Source organism: Capricornis sumatraensis, chromosome 7 (genome assembly GCF_032405125.1).
Source record: "Capricornis sumatraensis isolate serow.1 chromosome 7, serow.2, whole genome shotgun sequence".
Taxonomy (NCBI): domain Eukaryota; kingdom Metazoa; phylum Chordata; class Mammalia; order Artiodactyla; family Bovidae; genus Capricornis; species Capricornis sumatraensis.
The window spans coordinates 104,361,948-104,384,210 of NC_091075.1; the positions used below are offsets into that span (position 1 = coordinate 104,361,948).

Genomic DNA, 22,263 nt, shown 5'->3' on the forward strand with positions numbered 1-22,263 from the left:
ACCCCACCCCTTGTAACTTTAACACCAAGAAGCTAGTTGACCTGTGGTCATAAAGAATGTTTACTGAAAACATTTCTGCATATATTGCCGCAACATAAGTAGTGTTTTTAAAATAAAAACTTTCATGTGACTCTGTAGAAGCCTTACAAATATATGAAAATTTATACTTGTGTGATCTCAGGAAATTTAATAGTAATAAAATAAATGAAACTAGCACTTTTATTAGTCCCTTCATATTCATTTGTATGTTTATATAAAGTAAGTGTTATAACATATATATGGGAAACAGCTATTCACAGTTCCTGTTTTATTTACTTAAACCAGATCTTAACAACTATACCCTAGGTTTCATAACAAAAAGATGCCCTCTTTTAATAGAGATCAAAACAGAATTTCCAGAATATTTTAAGTGGTTCAGTTAATATAAATTATGAGCTTTTATAAATTTTATATACTTTAGAAAAATAAATTCTTTATGACACTAATTAAAGCAAATTGCTTCACTGGTAACAATCAAAGTGCCTGGAAAGAAAGAGAAGGCTCTAATTACTCATGTTGATCTTTTAACTACGTATAGTTCAAAATACTCCTTCCTGTAAGGGATTATAAGTTTCAATGATGATATTTAGGATCTTTTTTTTTTTTTTTCATTTTTTAGCCTGTTTTTGCTTTAGCTGGTGAAATACAGACATAATATAGGAGCTTATAAAGGAGCAGTTTACCTAAAATGAACTTTATGGACATTTGCAGATATTAGCTGTCATTTAATATAAAGTGAGTTGGGGTACTAGTGCCTCTCCCAAGCTTCCAGCATCCTCTTTCTGCATTTACCCTGAACGGTTTTTTTCTTTAAATAAATATTTATTTATTTATATGGCTGTGCTGAGTTCTAATTGCAGCACGTGGGATCTAGTTCCCTGACCAGGGATCAAACCCAGGCCCCCTGCATTGGAAGGGAGAAGTCTCAGCATCTGGGCTACCAGAGGAGTCTCTATCCTAGACTGTTTCTTGATCTCCAGACTCAAGGAGAGATATACCCTTCCTTTACCCTACTCAAGCCTGCCCAGTGTAGCCTTCCTCCAACAATCATGTTCTGATGTTACTGCCACATCAGAAACTTGGCTGTCTGAGAAACTCCCAAAATTGCAAAGAGTCAGATACGACTGACTGACTGAACTGAACATGTTTGAGAATTCTGTTGAAGATGCCATGAGATGACAAAATCAAATTTATTCATTGGACAAATATAACTTAACGTATCTGTGCTATTCCAGAATTATGCCAAGGCCCTAGGAGATACTGGGACGAATAAACCCAGACCCTACCTGTAGGAAATGGCAACCCACTCTGGTACTCTTGCCTGGGAAATCCCTTGGACAGAGGAGCATGGTGGGCTACAGTCCATGGGATTACAAAGAGTTAGATGTGACTGAGTATGCATCCACTGCCTGTAGGAAACCAGTTCCGGGGAGACAGCTTGGGTTACCATTTGGAGCTGAAGGTAGATGCCGAGTCAAGGTGAAGGAACTTCCAGGAATGGGCAACCAGTGTTTGTGACACCCCTGTTTCCACACTGCTTCCCCCCTTCCTAGATCTTCCAATGTGAGTAGGATTGCTTGGGCTTTCCACAGTAAATTTTTGTTGGATGATAGCTGTAGGTGACCTATAGATTCCTCATCATTGAAAATAATCTTGTCCTTCATCAGTCTTTCCTTTTCTCCTTGAAACATTTACTTGGAGAACTATAGCGATATCTGCAGTTAGCGTAACATTAATTGTGGTGCTCTCCACACCTGGCAGACCAGTTTGCCGTTACAGAGTAGGCTTCCAGGGAACATGTGAGTAATTCTTTGCTAAATATTGCTGCTTAATCACCTTTTTAAGAAAAATATTACTCTGACCCTTGCTGCTGTTTGAAAATATTTGGGTAGAGATGGAGGGTGTTTCATTTTTTAAAGGAAGAGTTTGACATCAAAATTAGTTTGCATTATACTACTATTCATCTTGATGAAAGTGAAAGAGGAGAGTGAAAAAGTTGGCTTAGAGCTCAGCATTCAGAAAACTAAGATCATGGCATCTGGTCCCATCACTTCATGGGAAATAGATGGGGAACCAGTGGAAACAGTGTCAGACTTTATTTTTTTGGGCTCCAAAATCACTGCAGATGGTGATTGCAGCCATGAAATTAAAAGATGCTTACTCCTTGGAAGGAAAGTTATGACCAACTTAGATGGCATATTGAAAATCAGAGACATTACTTTGCCAACAAAGGTCCATCTAGTCAAGGCTGTGGTTTTTCCAGTAGTGATGTATGGATGTGAGAGTTGGACTATGAAGAAAGCTGAGCGCCGAAGAATTGATGCTTTTGAAGTGTGGTGTTGGAGAAGACTCTTGAGAGTCCCTTGGATTGCAAGGAGATCCACCCAGTCCATTCTAGGGGAGATCGTTCCTGGGTGTTCATTGGAAGGAATAATGCTAAAGCTGAAACTCCAGTTCTTTGGCCATCTCATGTGAATAGTTGACTCTTTGGAAAAGACTCTAATGCTGGGAGGGATTGAGGGCAGGAGGAGAAGGGGCCGACAGAGGATGAGATGGCTGGATGGCATCACCGACTCGATGGATGTGAGTTTTAGTGAACTCAGGGAGTTGGTGATGGACAGGGAGGCCTGGCGTGCTGCAATTGATGGGATCACAAAGAGTTGGACACGACTGAGTGACTGAACTGAACTGAACTGAACTATTCATCTTTAGGAAAACTGTGAAGGGTGTCTTGTTTTCTGTTTTCTAATCCTTTATCCTTCCTTCCATATTAACAGTCCACAGTTTTCCTTTTTTTCCTCTTGGTGCTATTGCTGATGCTCCGTCATGTCAGCTCTTAATGACACCATGGACTGCAGGCTCCTCTGCCCATGGGATTTCCCAGGCAAGAATACTAGAGTGGGTTGCCATTTCCTTCTCCATCTTTGTACTGTAAGTGTTTCCATAAATCTGTCCAGGGACTTAAAAAAATTCTTAGCTAGAATACTGGGTGTGGAAATCGACGTTTAGATAGATCCCCGAAGGGCATGACACTTCTGAAGAAATAATACTGCTCAGCCTTGTGCTTTTTCCAGCCCGAGTAGGCACACCCCAGTGGTATGAGCAAGTTCTTGGAATTGGCCTAGCTATGTAGGTAATTTACTTTGTATTTACAGAATAAAATGAATTTTATGTCAGAACCTTGCTCAGGCAGGCCTTTTGGTTTCCTCTTCTGATCCATCTCTGGGAAATGCAGATCATGGCATCTTTGTGATAAATGCTTAGGTTTATTTGTGTGGCATCAGCTTTATCGTGCATTGTCTTATTTTGTCCCCACAACAATCCGGTAAGGCTTTGTTTACGTCATGTGTATCTGCCCGGTATGTAATAAGCATGACTGATTAAGAGAGGCCACCCCCACCCCGCAAATACGTCTCTTTGAAGGACTTTGCAATAGTCTCATTTGGGAAGCAAGAGTGTAGTAGCCAGCAAATACTGGGCGAGACACCAAGTCCTAGGTTTCCCTAGGAGCACGTCACAGGAAGGCTGGAAGTAAATCTAGGAACAGTTCTGTGTGTGGAGTGTTACATGGGGCAACCCTGAGCACCAGGGAGGAAGCTGTGAATAGATTCAGAGATGTGTGTTTGGGAGAATGCAAGTTATTCTGTACATAGAGGAAGGCTAAGAGAGAGTCAGAGACCTTGAGCTGTACTTTTGAGAAAAAATGTTTATTCCTATATTTTTAAAAAATCTCAATCTTATTTTTGTATTTTTATTCCTGAATACATGATATATATCTTAATGCAGAATTGAAAAATTAAAAAAAAAAAACAGACTTCCCCTGTGGTCCAGTGGTTAAGACTCTGTGCTTCCAAGGCAGGGGGCAAAAGTTTGATTCCTGTTTGGGGAACTAAGATTCCATATGCTGCATGGCCAAAAATAAAAATAAATTAATTAATTTTAAGACACTAAAAAGGTATACGATGAAAATCTTCCCATTACGCTAGCCCTCTCGCAAGTTAGTTTTCCTTTCTAGAAGTAGCTGATGTTAAAGGCTTCTTTATTATGTTATTTATTATTTATTCTGTGTTATTCCCAGTGGTATTTAATGGGTCATAAGTAACTTGACATTTGTGTTCTCTTCTGACATCACCTTTTCATTTATTCAAATCCTGGCATATGCTGCACGTGTGCCTTCCCCTTCCCCCTTAACAATACATCTTAGAGATTACCCAGCTCCGTGCATGAAGAGCACCCTGATTGTCTGTCATGGTTGCATAGTATTTCTGTGTAGGGGCCTGTAACACAGTTTTCTTAGCCAGCTACCTAGAGATGGGCATTTAGATTTTTTTTTTAAGTACCTTACTATTTGCAAATTAGGCTGAAATGAATAACTTTGTGCAGTTAGGAGTTAGTGCTCGAGCTCAAGTTGCTGGGTCAGAGTATGGGAAATTACAATTTGGTGACTCTTGCCAAACTGCTGTCTTCAGAGATTGTGCGGTGTTGCCCTCCCACCAGCCCCGGAATTTGACTGCCTGTTTCCCTACGTCTCTCTCATAGACAGAGTATTGTCAGTTCTTTCGTTTTTTGCTTTGCCAATCTGATATATGAAAAATAGTTTCTAAGAGTAATCTTAATGTGTGGAAGGAGAAAACAATGAAAAACAGTTTCCATTCTGTCCCTGGTATGTTTACCTCTGTGTAGTTTGTTCATTAAGATGTTGGCTTATTATTCAGAGAAGCTACAGTATTTAGAAAGTCTCTAAAGCTCTCCAAATTGGACATCTATTTTCATATTCTGAGTTCAGAGGCTGAAAACCACAATGGCAAATGTTGATTGGTGGCCTCTGTGCGGCAGGCAGTGTGTGACTGGTGATTCAGAAGGCAGACCTGGTCCCTGCAGTCCTGGAACTGGTGATCTAGAAGAAGCAGAGATGGTGGGATGGGAGGAGCTTTGGCAGGAAAAGTACGCACAGCCATGGGCACACTCGCTCTGTTTCAGGAGTGAGGGAGTTAAGGAGTGCTTCCCAAAAGGTGGTTTTTAATCTGCAACTCAAGACTGAGTAGGACTCATCTCAACACAGGTGGGAGAGGGAAAGGGGTTCCACAGGGGCAGGAGGAGTGTGGCTTAGCTAGTTAGATGGAGCTAGGTGAACTCCAGTGGTGAAGAATCCGCCTGCCAATGCAGCAGACACAGGAGACATGGGTTCTATCCCTGGGTTGGGAAGATCGCCTGCAGGAGGAAGTGGAGATTCTCCAGTCTTCTTGCCTGGAGGATCCCATGAGCAGAGGAGCCTGGCAGGGTACAAGTCCACAGGGCTGGAAAGAGTCTGACACGACTGAGCACATGCACGCGTGCATGAGCAGCGTGGTAGATGCCGTAGATTGAACCACAGGCTGAGAGGGTGGCTGAGCTGGCCAAAGAGCTCATCCGAGTTTTCCGTAAGCTCTTAGGGAAAACCCGAATGAACTTTTTGGTCAACCCACTGTCTCTGAAGAAAAATAGTGTGAGCTTTTGTTTAATCTTCTAAAACATATGCTGACAGAGAACCATTGGGGTTTCTTTAAAAGCTGTCCTGCCAGTGAAGACCGTCTTGATAATGTTGGCCCTGTGTGTTGATTTCACATATCAGTGCCTCCTGAGAGTTTTTAAAGTTTCACATTTAACCTTCATACCAACCCTGCGAAGTGGTTAGGATTGGTAATATTATCCCTTCATGGCCACGAGGAGATATTCCCAGAGAAGTTGAACCTTAGCCAGCATCGCAAGACCCGATCCTCAGCGGAGCCAGAACTAGGATCCAAGATCTCTTGGCCGCCTTCATCAGCATGCTGCCTCTGTGCTCCCTGCAGTTCTGGTTAGTGATAACTAAGCCTTTTTTGAGAACAGCATTGTTTGAAAAAGTGCTGCTCTGTTGAAACTTGAGAGACTTAAAACACAATATTGCCAGAGCCCTGTGGTCTCAGCGGTGAGGTATATTTCTTCCATCCGCCTCTTAGCTTATTAAAACAAACTGTGTCATGCTTAGGGGACATTTACTGACATCTTTTATTTTGGTATCAGTGCATTTCCTTAGGATTACACAATGTCATTCCAGGAGGAGTGAGAAATCAGACCGAGGCCAGCATCACTGCTTTTGCTAGTCTAAAGTACCTACAGTAGTAAGAGGCAGTTAACGCTGATTACCCACTTCTTTGCATAAGCCCAAGGGAAACAGTACTCTTTGAAAAATGGTTTTGGTTTTGCATACAACAATTGGGATCAGATCCCCCTCTCCTTAAATACTGATATGTTTGTGTCTGGCCTGAAGTTGAGGTTTTGGGGACAGTATTGTAGCAATATTAGGAAGGCGGGCTTAGTCACTTGAGCCTGTGTGGCCCTGGACATGTAAGTTAGTTTCTTTAGAATTTAGTGTTCATTTTAAAAAGTGGGGTAATACCACAAGATTGATGTAAGAATTAAGAGGTGATTAAACAGCAACAACAACAAAAATTGATGCTAACTGCATGAATGCAGAGGCTCTAGTCTGGGGGTTCTTTCCTGTCTAATTGTCCTTCTGTGGCAGGAACACTGACTTTAGCACTTACCCCCCACAATCACACGGCAGTCTCCCACCCTCAATATCTAGGTTCCTAGAGGAGATCAGCTTTAGCTACTGTATACATCTGTGTGTGTTTGTGTGTGTGTTAAATTGCTTCAGTCGGGTCTGACTCTTTTTGAGGGAATACAGAATTCCCTCAGATTTTTATTTCATTTTTCAGCATCTGTAATAAGGGATGTATCTACAGTTGATGAGTACATTTTGTGTTTTAACGTTTTCCCCTGCCAAGCTAATGATGGTACATCTTGTAATAGATGGTATCAAATGGAGGAAATAATATTGGGTTGGCCAAAAAGTTTGTTTTGTTTTTTTTTCCATATTTCTATAACATGTTATGAAATAATATGAGTTTAATGCAGTAACAAGTACAATGTGTATTCAGCAAGTAGCTACTGTTTTTTAAGTTGAGTAGGATTTTGGTTCCTGTGTTAAGGCCATACTCCCTGGGAAAGTGAGGGCTCCATGGGGAGGTCTGTCTAAATACAGGACCCCTGAATGTGTGAGGGCTTTCCAAGTGGTGCTAGTGATAAATAACCCACCTGCTGGAGTGGGGAGACTTAAAAACCCAGGTTCTACCCCTGAGTCAGGAAGATCCCATGGAGGAGGCATGGCAACCCACTCCAGTATTCTTGTTTGGAGAATCCCGTGGACAGAGGAGCCTGGCGGACTACAGTCCATAGAGTCACAAAGAGTCAGACCCGACTGAAGCAACTTAACACACGCAAACACACACAGATGTACAGAGTAGCTAAGCTGGTCTCCTCTAGGAACCTGGATATTGAGGGTGGGGACTGCCATGTGATTTGGGGTGTAAATGCTAAAGTCAGTGTTCCTGCCACAGAAGGTACTAGTAGACAGGAAAGAACCCCTAGACTAGAGCCTCTGCATTCATGCAGTTAGCATCCATTTTTGTTGTTGCTGCTTTTTAATCACCTCTTGTTCTTTGAGGAAATCTTACCTAAAGATGTCCAGCCTGAACTTGGCCTTGCTTCAGAGAGGTTGCTTGTTTACTCTTTGGCCCCAGTGTTAAAGGGAGAGCCTGGCTTCTCTGAGCAGGGGTGGCAGGACTCAGCTGGATACGCTGTGGGCAAAGTGGATTTCAAGGAAGGGGATTAAGCTGTAACGCTTTGTTGAAGCACCCCTCCCTTTTTGGAAATTCTCCTTCCAGTGGCAGACTTGGAGGTGCCAAATTGTACTTTTTAACAACAAGGCAGCCTGTCCGTATGGATCTTTCTTTGCAAGCACAGCTGAAATACCTACTGTACTCTAGTTTAAGAGACTTTAATTTGGGTCAGGGAAGAGTGATGATACCATCTCAGGTAGATGGAGCATATTAAAAAAATGGGCTCACACTATACAGACAATCTTGTAACCAACCCTCTTTAAATAAAGCTTTAAAGCGCGCCTTGGTATACACAACAGTATGTAGAGATAAAAGGGCATTAACTCTCAACTCTCTCACACTCTTGAATGGCTCAGTGTAGATGTGGGGAAGGTGGGAGAGAAAAATATAAAGCGAGTGCGGTAGAATGCCAGCATTTGGAGAATCCACGTGAAGGGTTTGTGGGAATTTCCTCTACTGTCTTTGTTATTTTCTCTATGAGTGTGAAATTCTTTCTAAAGAAAAAGTTGAAAATATCTTGAGCATCTTTCCATGCCAGCACATGCATTTACATCATTTTATATATGTTGATGTCCATTTTATTTTATAACATACTGCTATATGGGAGCCCTGTGAAAATCTTTAGTTAGACTCCTGTTCTTGGGCATTTGATCATTTCCAGTTATATGCCATTATAAACAGTGCTGCTTGGAGGTATTTAAATATGATATATCCTCATGTGTTTGGAATAGAATTCTGGCACCCTTTTAATATAACCCCACTTTCATAATGGACCTGATATGAGAATTAACCAACCAATTCATGCTTGAATCTTAGGCTTTAGTTAGAATTTTAAGCAGGTTAAATGGTGACTGTTTAGCACTATTTATCTTACTCTGATACCAATAAACAATAATCTACAGAAAAAATTTCTTCAATTCTGGCTCATCTCATGTAATACAATTTTTAGGGAAAATAAATCTTTTAGTGACATCAAACATCTTGGCTAAGGGTTGATGGCTTGAGTAATATTACAAAGATCAGAAAGTCTTTTAGTCTTGAGACATGGTCGCTTCCTGACCCCATTCTGTTCGAAGCAGTGGGCAATGGTTTTCTGCCCTCATTCCAACTGTGCTTCACTATTTCATTGATTGCCGGATTTTTTAATTAATATTTTAAAAATTGAAATATAGTTGATTTACAGTGTTGTGTTAATTTCTGCTGTACAGCAAAGTGACTCAGTTATATATATATACACACGCACATGTTTTCTTTTTAAAATTCTTTCCCCTTATGGTTCATCATAGGATATTGACTATAGTTCTCTCTGCTATATAGTAGGACCTTGTTGCTTATCCATTCTGTATATAATAATTCGCACCTGCTAACTCCAACCTCCCACCCCATCCTTCCACCAGCTGCCTCCCCCCGATTGCCAGATATTTTATTTATTTTCCTTTCTTATTTTGGGATGTGCTCGGTCTCTGTTGCTGCGAGTGGATTTTCTCCAGTTTCTCTGGCCCCCATGAGCAGGGGCGCCTCTCTAGTTGTAATGCCCAGGATTCTCTTGTTGCAGAGCGTGGGCTCTAGGGCAAGTGGGCTCAGTAGGTGTGGTACATGGACTCAGTTGCCCCACAGCATGTGGGATATTCCCAGAGCAGGGAACGAGCCTATGTCCCCTGCATTTTCAGGCAGATTCTTAACCACTGGACTGCCAGCAAAGTCCTGCCAGATATTTTAATTGAATTCTCATTCCAGCGACAGAAAGGACTATTTAACCAGTCAGTAGTCCTCTGCTTTGTTCTGTTGATTTCACTTCAATTCCTAATTGTTATTGTTCCTAATGACACATGTGAAAAATTAAAACCATAGGATATAATTGCATGTTACCCTCAGGTCACAACAGCATTCATTTGTTTCTGACGTTTGTGCTGTAATATTTGGTCCAGTTTTTAGACATTCCTTAATAGTCTTGAAAAATGAAAACTCGACAAGCAAGTCCTCTTGTTAACATGCACAGTGCCTAAGGGCAGGTCCAATTGGGCCAGCAGAGAAAGGCGATAGGCTTGACTCTCTGACTATCTCTCTTAACTTTCAGACCCCTACCTCAAAAATAGCAAATTGTAAACGTTTCAATAAAACTGTCTCTGTGAAATTTACATGTTTTAAAACCAGACCCAGGCAGGTCAAATTGCGTTTGAAATTCGACATGTCCACTAGATTCAATTCCAGGGCAGTGTGAATGCTGTATGCACTTTTCCTTTTCCTTAAGGAGACAGGAATGAGGAAGATGGTGGATTAGTAAACCCCAGATCAGGCATTATCAACCAGTGCCGTATTAAATTACACTTGAATGAGAAACGAGAGCCCTGAAAAGAACCATTTTCCATCTACACTCTGGCTGTGAGGCAAACCTTGGACCAACTGGCTGGGAAGAGCAGCACTTTCTGCACCACAGGGGCAGTAAAAAGTGTGTGTATTGTTGGGTGGGGGTGCAGGGGGTTGTATAGGAGGATTTGCCCAGGGCACTTGGCTCATCGGTTGACACAGAAAGTTGCTATTCCGTTTGAAAACCATGAAGTCAGGGAATTTGTTCCATATCTCTAGTTAAGGAAAAAGTATTTTTTTTTCTTTTTAAAAGATTTTACTTTTCCATTGTCTTGCACTTTATAAAGACTGGAAAGTGACATTTCCTAAACACTGCGTTCATGATACTAGCAACAGCAGCTGTCATTTGTTTACCTGGGAATAAGCAAGAGGGTCTTTCCTCTAAGAAGCTAGGTAATCTCTCTTCTTAGGGTCTATCTCTGGGGCAATATTGTGTGTGTGTGTGTGTGTGTGTGTGTGTGTGTGTGTGTGTACAGTTGAAAATACTGACTTCAAGTAGGGCTAGAGACATTCAACTTTAAGACTTATTTTTGGCAGGTTAGACTCTCACCCTAAAATCTATGCTTGGTTGGAGTCTGACTTCCTTACCGTGGGCTCAGTAAGACGTTCAGGATGATCGCATCTTTGTGTTCATGTAACTTGCTTCACTGGACAGATGTTGCTGCAAAGCAGGAAAATTACAGGTTTTCCCTTTCTGCATCCACTCTTGTTATATCTATTATTCCCCTAGATTCACTAATGTACTCATTTTCTTTAATATATACATGTTCCATCAGAAGCTCTTGACCTGCGGGTCACAATTCATCTGTCATTGTCTCCAGCAGAACCCTTTCTTTCACAATTAGCTGAGGTTTATCTCTCTGGTTTTATTTCATCTAGAATGTGAAGTTTCTCATACTTAGCTATTAGTAGTAATAAAAGGCGGTCCTGGGGGTGATTCTCCTTAAGAAGTGTTGCTATAAGTACTAATAGCATTCACTAATACCAGCACTCTAATGGTTTTTTGTTTGTGTGCTAATCTTTGTTTTGTTTGCTAACCTTTTTCTTGCTTTTCCCTTACAGCAGACCTACTCCAATGAAGTCCATTGTGTTGAAGAGATTCTGAAGGTGAGTTGATTGATAATTATTTCTCGCTTGAAGACACACTTAAGTAGGCAGACGTATATTCATTTTCTTTGACTTGAGTGAACAGTTGATATTCTGAACTCCTTTAAACAGTTTGCCTCCTCCCTATCATGCCTCCCAAAGCAAATTAACCAGAATAATAACAAAGGAAGTCTTAGGAAACCATCAGAATCTCTGACAGATTTTAATTGAAATGAACTCTGCAAACTCCATGACATTGGACCAGAGTTTTATGACCTCTCTCTCAGTCTTTTCTGATAAAAGACTCAAGAGAAGCACTCACCAACACCCCCCCACCGCTACCCCCGCTCCCCAGAGAGGAGACTTCCTGTGTTGCTGCACTGGGAGGCACCCCGGATTAAGGAGTGCTTGATTTTCACCTCTTGGTGTTTTATAGGAGACACCTCATGGGTGCGGGCCCATCTTCAATGCAACCATGAATTTTTTAAAGGGATAAAAAGAAAAACAGAAAGTATATGGACATCTTTAGACCTCCCTTGAAAGGGTTATTTTTTTTGCTCTTGTTGATTGGGACCATGCCAGGAACATTTGTGCTGCCTCTACAAATACATCATTGAAGCCATTATCCATTTGTTCAGTTTTCCTTGCACACGAATGACAAATTCCTTCTAGAATTCAGCTCCAGGAAAAAAAAAAAAATTCTCCTCATGAACCAGCATGCATTCTTTTTATCAGAGAATTATATAAACTGTTATGTTTCCCATTTTGGCTTTAATTTCCAGGAAATTTAGAGCTAAATTTAATGCTCAAATACAGTAGCTGTAATAACTGAGAGCTCTGTTTATTTCTCATTCCTCCTCTCCGGGCTTTTAATTTTCTTCCATGTAACTTTTGGTGAGACTCTCACTTTATCTTTTACTGATTTTTGGTTGGTTTCTTTTTTAAATAGAAGAAAAGTGACACTTGTACCTATTAATTTTTATCTCCACAGTACACTTTTTTTCCTCAAAATATATGTTTACCCAGTTATTTTTGGCTTAATTTTTCATTGTAAAGTATTAAGTGAGTTGGTGCTGAAACCAGTAATTTAGTATATTGGTTACCTTTTCACTTGTACAATTTTTGACAAATGTGGTATCTAGCCAAATGTTTGGGAGACAGTTCCATTAGTTTTGTTTTACCATCTTTGGTCCCCTACTTTAAAAGTTAGAATTTTCTAAGAAATACCTCTAAGGAAACATACTTTGTACTGTCTGAAAATGAGAATTTTTTGCCAATCAGCAGATAAGTACTAATAAGTACTCTTGACTGGGCTTTTGTTTTATCCTTTCCCTCTGGTATTTTTGAAATCCTTTGGTAAGATGAGTCATAAAAGTAATAAATGTCTTAGTTGTAAAATATGACCTTAGCAATTTCTCTGAAATTGTATGTGATTTGTTCCACGGTTGTTCCAAAGTAAATGCAACAATACTGATGATTCGTCTCCTGCATGTGTCAGATGCTTCTCTTGTGTTTTGATGCGCTATATGACTTGTCGAGTCCTTTATGTAAGGTGATGCTATTAGACCATCAGGCAAGCGCTTTTAATTTCATAAACTCGTCCGTCCTCCTTCGCCTCTCTGCCAACATCACATTAATGGGTTCCTGCTTACCTGGAAATCCTTGAAAGTAGATGGTTAATGCAAGCCATGGCTGAGTGTGTTCATTTGGAGATCATAATAGAGAAAGCAAATCACAGGATCTGCTGGTTGAAGAGGGGCATGGCTGGGCCGGTCTCTTCTCCTATGTTGTGGCCTCCGTTAAGTCACTCCTGAACTCCTCCTGGACTTCAGTTTCCTCATGAGAAAAGTGGAGGCCCCAGGCTGGCAGATAGTAGATGACTCCAGGGCCAAATGCAGCCCTCCCTCTTTGTTGTCCATCCAGATAACTTCCCCCTGCCTTGTGGTTCCTGTTCTTATCTCCTACCAGTAATTTACGAAGACTGCCAGGAATCCTAACAAAGATCTTCCTGACGGGTGATAGAAACTAGTCCCCAATATTGTTGGGCTCTCTGGTGGAAATACTAAGAGTGGAAGTCTTTTACTGAAGGGGCAGTGGTGGCCTATGACTCAAGCAGACTGGCAGGGTGAGAAAATAGCAGACAGACTCTATCAGAAACCAGGGATTGGTTATCAACAAGGGTCCAGACGGGGATGGTGCACTCAGTGGGCATGTGAAACGGCTCAGGTTTTCCACTTCCCAGTGCCACAGCCTGGAGAGCCCTTTGGGGAAGTTTCTGCAATGTTTTTTCACATTACCTCAGTGCAGCCTTCCAGGGACACTGGTCCAGTGAGTGGTAGCACCATGATTTGTTCACTCATTCATTTATTCAGCAAGTATCCATGAAGACACACATTCTTTTCTCAGCACTGGAATAAATGCTATAGGAATAGGAGTCCTTTCCTCTCTTGAAGATCATGGTGGGGGAAGATAAATATGTAAGTGTCAGCTGTTGGTAAGTGCTGTGAGTTTTATAGCCGGCAAGCGAATGGATGAGAAAGCAGAGGAAAGAGGGCAGAAGTCTTGAGGTGGGAGCAGGTTGGCAAATTAGAGGAGCGGTGAGTCTGGAGCAAAATGAACAGGGTGGAGGGTTGGGGGAGATAGCAGCAAGGGCACCTGGAAGGTCAGGAGTGAAGCAGGTGCTCAGTGATTTACCCCCATTCATGTGATAAGCAATTGCTGAAGTAGGGGGTAATTCGGGGCCCGGTGATTCTGGGCAGCCTCCTCTCCTTATGGCCCCCATCCTCCCAAGGCCTAACTTCTCGTAAGCTCAGCGTTTAGGGAACTATATAAATTCTTTTCACACTCCCAGCAAACCATTTAGGGCCTGAAAGAGTTTATGCGCTTTTCCAACTGCCTAATTTAATAGTTGGGAGCAGCCTTAGGCACTGAGAAGACAATGGATGTTTCTTGGGAATCACTGGTGACTAAAAGTCACAGACACTGTTGGCATTCTAAAGAAATTCTTGGAAGACCGAAGGGTGATACTTTCAGAGGCCTCAGTTATTACATGTTCTTACGTTGTAACCATTGTTATGGTCCCACACTTTAGAGTATAGTCGGATAAATAAAACAGCAGGAAACTCTTTGATGCAGTATTGAAATTCTTTAAAATCTAGGCTTTTAATTAAAAGATGTAGTGCTTTTAATCGCTTCCTCTGATCATGTATCCCAGCACTTTATTTTTGTTTCTTTGGTTTATGGTTTTCTTGTTTGTCTCTGGCCACATAGCTCATGGGATCTTAGTTTCCCAACCAGGGATCAAACCTGTGCCCCCTACTGTGAAAGCAGAGTCTTCTTTTTCTTTTTATGGTACTTTTTTTGTTTTAACTTTTTTATTTAGGGTTGGGGTATAGCCAGTTATCAATGTTGTGATAGTTTTAGTTGGACAGCAAAGGGACACAACCATACATATACATGGATCCATTCTCCCTTAAACTCCCCATTCATCCAGACTGCCACATGACGTTGAGCAGAGTTTCATGAGAGCATGGAGTCTGAACCACCAGGAAAGTCCGTCCGTCCAGCACTTTATACTTTGGGAAAAGAAAAGAAATGATGTTCGCCTGCCTCTTCCTGCGAATGAGGCTTGGAGCATGCAAACCCCTCAGGCTAACCTGAGCAGCAGAGTCAAGAGTTAAGATCCATTCTGGGACTCTGACTGCAGAAGCTGTTACACTTTCCGTTCTATTTTCGTATAGATTGCCCCTTTTGTACTGAACAATGGTTAGTCAAGTGAGTAAGGGCATGATATCACCTCTAACAAAAATTACTCAAGCCAGCACCGGTTACTTTGCTTGTCACTCTGCCAGCTCCTTTACGTCTGTTCTGGGCCTCTGCAGCCTGAGGGCGGCTGCAGGAACTGGTGGGGAGGATATGAGTGGAGGTGGGCAGTGGGGGTGTATTTGCCTCCAGCTCCATCTCCAAGTGTCACAAGGATCGGATGGCATTTCTGGGGGAGATGGAGGGGTTGGTCAGCACTGGGGTAAAAGCACAGTGCCTTGTACAGTGAGGCAACACAGTGTCATCTGGGGGCCCCAGCCTACTAGTGGAGGGCTGCCTGCCGGGCCTTCAGCCGGTTTCCCCAGCAGTCTGACCCGTGCAGGGGTGGGATTCTTTCTCTTAGACTCAGACTCGAACACAGAGGGGCTGTTCTCTGCACTCGCAGCTCTCAGCTTCCTGGGGGACCTGCCCCTGCCATTGTAGACCTCGTTTTTCTCAGCGGGAAGGGTCTGGTGATAATCTCCGTGGCCATTTGAACTCTTGGGCAAAGTGTGTGCATCCATGTGTGCTGTGTGTGCATATTTGCAATTAGACACCTTTCATCTGACACTTTGTTTCTCACTTTTAAAAAATTATTTTTAATTGGAGGATAATTGCTTTACAGTGTTGTGCTGGTTTCTCTCGTGCAACAGCGTGAATCAGCCACCGGCGTACATGTGTCCCCTCCCTCCTTAACCTGCCTCCCACCCACCCCATCCCATGCCTCTAGGTTGTCACAGACCCACTGGTGTTTTAATAAGGGAATGAGCTTAGAAAAACAGGACTCATGTCAACAGAAACATATTAATTTGTAAAAGAAATCTTGCTTCCATGTAAAAAGTGAATAGAAATGAAACTTCTGTTAATGGAAAGGGCCAGTGGCTTTTTAAGGCCTTCTCTGCAAAAGTTCTTATGTCCTAATAATGTGTACCAGGGAAGGGTCAAATCCATTAAAACTCTCCCAAGTGGAACAAGTGACCTGAATTACTTGTTTGCTTAAGTCAAACAGGAAAGTTCTTCTTCCTTTGAACTTAAATAATTCCAGGAAATGCAATAAAGACGCTGAGGGAGAAAGAAAGCATTGAGACAGGACTGAGTGTTCATAGTTACATAAGCTGGTAACACCTACTACCGTTTTTTATGCTTCATGCTGTTCAGAATGTTCAGACCATTCATGTTCTATGCTCTTGTTTTTCTTCTTCAAACTGATCTCTTTTCAGTTTTGTTTGTTGGAGAGCTTCAGCTTTTGAACAGAGCCCACCAAGTAGGAGTTTTTTTTTTAAGTCACTGAAATAACTTTTAAGATTTTACTTTCCATATACCATCACTCCACTGTGCATTCCGTTAAAAAGTTGACTTAAGTAGCAATAAATGTTCTATTTATAATTTACTTTTTCTTCCCGTTCCAAATCTCTTTCCAGGAAATGACCCACTCATGGCCTCCTCCTTTGACAGCAATACACACGCCTAGTACAGCTGAGCCCTCCAAATTTCCTTTTCCCACAAAGGTAATTCCTTACAAGTCTAGTAGGCACTGCATCCACACCAGTGACAAGGTCTGAAGTATTGCTGTGTGCTGGATTAATCAAGTACTGTTTGTTGAACTCTTTAGAGAATAGGTTAACACTGCAATTAATTTAGCTCCTAAAGTGCTTCCTAATGCTTTCAAATGCTTCTTCACTCTTCAATTATGTCAATAAGAATGTCTTACATGTGTGTAGGATTTTGTAGAGTATGAAAGTAATCAAGACTTTATAATAAACTCTTTGTTTTTTTTTAAAATCTTTTCCTTAGTGGGGAACAACAGGTACAGGGGGGAAAGTGAGGCGGCATTTCTGCTTCCTAATTCAGAATTTAGGCACATGTAGACACACATTGACACTTGTCATACCTCCTGTATTGTTTAAAAGTTTCATGTGATCAGCTACATTTGTGGTGGTTTTAATAGCAAGGTAAATTGCCGACTTAGAAGATTCTGTTGAAGTATTTGTGAACAATATTTTTAAAACATTGCCCTTTTTTTTGGTTTTGGTTTTTGTACTTTTGGATAACCTTCAGAATATAGAAATCTCACCTCAGATCTGTGTTCAATCCAGCCTGGTATACATGCATATTGTTAACATATTATCACTATTCCTTTCCATAATGTCATTGAGATTTTAATCTACCCAAACCAGAATTTGCCATGTTATATACTAAACATATTTTCTAATGATAATTTTTTTCTTAAAAAAATGTAATTCGTTATTGATTTTAAGGTAAAACATTACAGTTTGGAAGGAAAAATGAACTGTAGGGAACAGCAGAAGAAATAAAACCCATTTTATGTAAAAATTAGATTTATCAGTATTTATCAGATTTAGCAGTGGCACAACCTTGGATTTACAAACCTTAATATTTTATTAACTAGAGATTTTCATTTTTCTTTCTAGGATTCTCAGCATATCAGTTCTGCAGTCCCAAACCAAAGTAAGTAAATATGTGGAACTGATTATTGCACTGCAGAATAAAGCATGTTTTTTTACTGTTTTAATATAGAAAATATTCCTGGAAAATGATGAGGTTAACTTCAGCAGAGATGAGGTTAAAGCTAGGAAGGGCAAACATAAAGCTGTTCTCTAGGTGGAATTTCAGATTAATGCAAAGAGTTAATGAAAGTGTCTTACTAAAGTACCTAACAAATATAATTTGGCATTACCTGACATACGATAAATATCTCGAGAGTGACTCTAAAAGCATATACAATTACCCAGGAATTATATAAAAAAACAAATTGGAGTATTTTCTGTGTTTCTTGTATTTATTTTAAACAAAAGAAATTTCTACAAGGAAGAGAACACACAGCTTCTTTAGACCTTCTGTTTATATTGGCCGTATAATTCGTTTTTGGTTCTTTTAAATGGATTGTAAATACTGGAGAATTCAGGAGGAAACAGAATCTTCACTGGATCTAGCCTCTCTCTTCATCTGTAACCCTTTGGTTCACTAAATTCTTTGTTTCCCAACTATATCCAAGGCATTTCAAGCCTTGCAAAAATGACTGATGTACTTCTGGTCATTTAGTTCATCAACATATGGTGAGTGCCCAAGTTACGATGTATTGGTCTTCACAGGGCTTAGGGAGACCAAAGTAAGGTGCGTGGTGTGTTTATATGTGTGGGAGAAGGTTGCTCATAGATATTCCATGAAGGTAACTCTTCTTCAGATCTCTCCATCTCATTCTTTTCCCTCACTTATATTTTTCCCTTGATTATCCAGTTATTTCAATTGCAAGGATTTGAGGAGAACAAAAGAGATGAGGAAAAATAAAAAATGGAATTAGTCTTTCTCTAGAATAGGGGAAGCCTATAGCCTAAGAGTCAAATCTGTTGTCCAGCTAGTTTTCGTAAAGAAGGTTTTATTCGGACACACCCATGCTCATTCATTTATCATCATGTCTCACACTATATAGCAAGCAAAGTTTAAAATAGTTCCATCGGACCTTTACAGAAAAAGTGTGCTTCTCCCCGCTCTACAGATACTGAGTAAGACCTTGTGAGTAACTCCTAACTAAATTTCTCCCAAATGCAGAGATATGGACCTGACCATCTTGCATGGTATTGGGGAGATTGGGAAGTCTTTGTTTCTCAACCTCTTGGCAGCCTATCCAAAGATAGATAACAAGTGAAGTGGCACATGTCAGCTGTGGACAGGACTGCTATGCACCCTTCTCCTTCTTGCTCCTCCACCCCTCAATTCCCCCCACCTTCTAGGGCTGCCAGTCACACATATTATATGCCTTCCACTGAGTCACTCACAGTTTGCATGATTGCTACCTCCTGGTTTAAAAAGACCCTGTGATCCTTCAAACTGTGTGATTTCTCCTTCTAGCACAATACAGTTGAACTTTGCCGGGGGTGGAGGCCCTCCAGGCCTGTGGAACAGTGTAGGCTGAGTCCTAGTTGCCCTGATGAAGTTTTCAGATGCTGGCAGGTCATCCATAGGTCTGGGCTCAGCAGATGCTTATTACCTTGGGGTCTTTTATGCTGCTGCCGTTCTGTCTATTGGTTCTGGAAAAGCTGATTTACCCCTGTGAGAATGTGGGCGGGAGTGAGAGAGGGGTGCTAGTCGGACCCAAGAGGGGTCTGGTTGTGTGCTGGTTGAAGATGGAGTGGAGTATGTGCAGATAATAGCTTTCAGAGAAGTGAAGTGTGACATCTGTTTCTCAAAGTATGCCCAACAAGCAAATTCAAATTTCATGAAAAATTAGACTTTTGGAGTCTGTAGAGAATGAAGTGGTAAAGAACCCGCTTGCCAATGCAAGAGACAAAAGAGATGCGAGTTCGATCCCTGGGTCGTGAAGATCCCCTGGAGGTAGGCATAGCAACCCACTCCAGTATTCTTCCCTGGAGAATCCCATGAACAGAGGAGCCTGGCGGGCTACAGTCCATGGGGTTGCAAAGATTCAGAGATGACTGAAGCGACTTAGGATGCATGCACACAGAAAATGAAGTATATCCCATATATACATCCCTGTATGTCCCAGGATTTATGTCCACATGTGCAAAAAAGCACAGCTGCTTGAGGATTACCAGAGCCTCGTGGAGCTTAGGACCTGGTCAGGATGTCTGTGTGAAGCCCCTGTGCATGGACTTTAGCTCCTTTAATTTGAAATCCCAGCCCTAATTTGCTAGCCAGAAGGGGAAACGAACGAAAAATACTGGGTAAGAGCTGCTGCCCCCATGAGGATGAAGCCCTGAACTGCAGTTATTTAAGGGTCTTCTGGGTCATTTGCGGTTACTCTACTCCCCGCTGTCTGAAAGGCACCCATGTTGCCGTTCAGCTTCTGCGTCAGGTCCAGACACAGACACGGTCTCCCAGCTGCTCTTCAGCCTCTACACTTAACATTTCCTGTTCCTTTCTGGGTTATGTCGGGTAACACCAGCAGGTTCCTCTTTCTGAGAAATTGTTGTATCGTGCCTGGTGGCGTCTCACAGTATTAACATCCCATTATGGCACTCGGAGCCCTCTGACCTCCCCAGAGCCCTTCACGTTGCCCTCCACACACTCTGCACCCCAACCTTCGCCTTTCTCATCTGCACCATTTCAATTGCTCCCACGTTTCCTGCCTTCCTTCACATCGTCTCTTCTGCCTGAGGGCCTTCTTCGCCCTCATCTCCCGCTTGCCCGCAGTCATTTCTGTCAAAAATCTCACCCATCCTTTGCAACACACTTAATTTTGTTTCTTTTCTGATTTGCCTTCTTTCGTCATGACCAGTGGCGTGATGCATCTCTAGATTCCTGGGACGTATCGTTTAGACGATGGGTTTGTGTGCGGCTCTCTCACTGCCTAGGTTGTAGATGCGCGTTCCCGGTTGCTGTCCCTCCGTCAGCTGTACACTCATCGAGGACGGGGGCAAATGTCTTGAGCCTCTAGGTGTCTATAAGAGGCAGTTTGTGACCAGCAGTTGAATGAATGAATCGGGGGTGGTGAACGATGGGGGGACAGGTGGGAGCGCATGAAAGAGAGTGCTAGCAAATCGCTGATGGATGTGTGACATCAAACGAGGTGGGGTGGCGTCACGGTGCTTCCACAGGAGCCCCCGTCAGCGGACCCCAAGAGAGTCTTCTGTGGGGTCGGCTGGCCAGGCAGCACTCTCAGGGTTTTTCAGTTCTGAGTAAGCCTTCTCTCAAGATGTAACATAAATGTTATTTTATAATAGCTCTCTGTTGACAAAATTTAAGTGTACTAAGTGTTTTTAGGTGAAAAGGTGGTGGGAAATAGGGAAAAAAAAGAGGGGGTTTATAACTAACAGTCTCATGAATTTGTCATTGTGCTCATCTGATCATTTTTTCCTCCTCCACAGAACAATATGATACATCTTCCAAAACTCACAGTAATTCTCAGCAGGGAACATCGTAAGTAACATGCTTTTGTTTATTAAAAGTTTATAATTTCCCATGTAAATCTGTTGCTTAGATTCCCCACCCCCACCCCCACCTTGCTTTTAAAAGATGACTCATAAAACACTGCTGAGTTGTGAAGCGAAGAAATGACCTACATTTCTGTTGGAGTTAAGTTCTCCTGTTGAAAGTTGAGGCACCTTAAGCATTTGCTAAGGGGGTTTTCTCAAAAAGAAAGGCATTTGAGCCATTATTTACATGTTAATTCTGGAAAATAGAAGGTTTTAGCTTTATAAATTTCAGTCTTAAATAGCTTTAGCTTTTGGAAGCAAGTTGGGGGGGGATGTACACAGTTTCAGACTTTCTGTCACTTTTTTGGCCTCGTTTTAACTACTAAAGAATGTCTTGCTGCCCAGCTGTTCTTTATTAAGGCCAAGTAAGTCCAGATATGTTTGGGGTTTTTGAAACAGTTGAAGCTACATAGTAGAGATTTTTAAACCAGTGTTTTGACCTAATTTGTCATTTCTTGGTGGTATTGAACTAATAATTCTTTCCATGACTAGCAGTGGTTCAGCTAGTTAGTGAGGAGATCTTTCTCGCCTCAGATATTTGATCAGTTACTACAACTTTCTTCTCATTTTAAGGCCTAGTATTTGTCCATGCATTTTTGGAAGGTGGTGCTGTGCTGGATTGAATATTTTGGAAACTATATAGTTGAGACAAAGAGGTTGTTTTCTCTCTTCACCACGACTGAATATGAGACCGGGTAAAATAACTATTTCCAGAGCCAGGTCCTCGATGTAGTTACTTTCACTTCTTGATGGTAAAGTAAGAAAAAAAAAATTTTGTTGTTGTTGTTGAAAAGATAAATTTATTATAGTTTCCAGGTTGGATTTGGGTGTATAATAAAAATCTGTTGATTAATTTTTGCTCTATTTTACTTTACTGGAAAAAAAAATTAACCCTATGTTAGTTATTCTTTGCCTTTTGTTGTTGTTGTTTTTGCCTTTTCTTTTTCCCTTTCTTTTTGCTTAAAAAAAAAAAAAAGTTTTCTTCCTCCTGTGTTCTGAAGATCAAGAATCACTGCCTTAGATTGCATTTAGAAGTGCAGGTGATTGGTTAAGCCAGTTGGTGGCTGGTGAAGGATTGACAGGACACCTCCAGGGACCACACTTGCAATAACCCTGTGGATGCTTTGTGACTTCCCTCAGGTTGTACACCTTGTGCTCTTGGTGTGACGGTTGGTAGTAAAGCCACATAGACCGTAAGAGGACCCAGCTAATGTCTTTACTGGGGGCAGCGAGGGAAGGCAAGTTGAAGTGCTTGCAGCCCTTCAAGAACTTGGCAGTAAGAACAGAGACAAGGAGCTCCCTGAGCAGCAGAG

The 22,263-nt window shown here is 41.6% G+C and overlaps 1 protein-coding gene across 1 annotated transcript in view; it reads left to right on the forward strand.

Annotated features, from left to right (window-relative positions):
* AFF1 (ALF transcription elongation factor 1) overlaps window positions 1-22,263 on the forward strand; it is a 175,996-nt gene that overhangs the window by 110,774 nt on the left and 42,959 nt on the right. Inside the window, exons 6-10 of the mRNA XM_068974980.1 lie at window positions 11,172-11,216; window positions 16,418-16,504; window positions 17,429-17,465; window positions 20,843-20,894; window positions 21,158-21,160. Coding sequence (XP_068831081.1) covers window positions 11,172-11,216; window positions 16,418-16,504; window positions 17,429-17,465; window positions 20,843-20,894; window positions 21,158-21,160 — 224 coding nt within the window. The remainder of the gene's footprint in view (window positions 1-11,171; window positions 11,217-16,417; window positions 16,505-17,428; window positions 17,466-20,842; window positions 20,895-21,157; window positions 21,161-22,263) is intronic.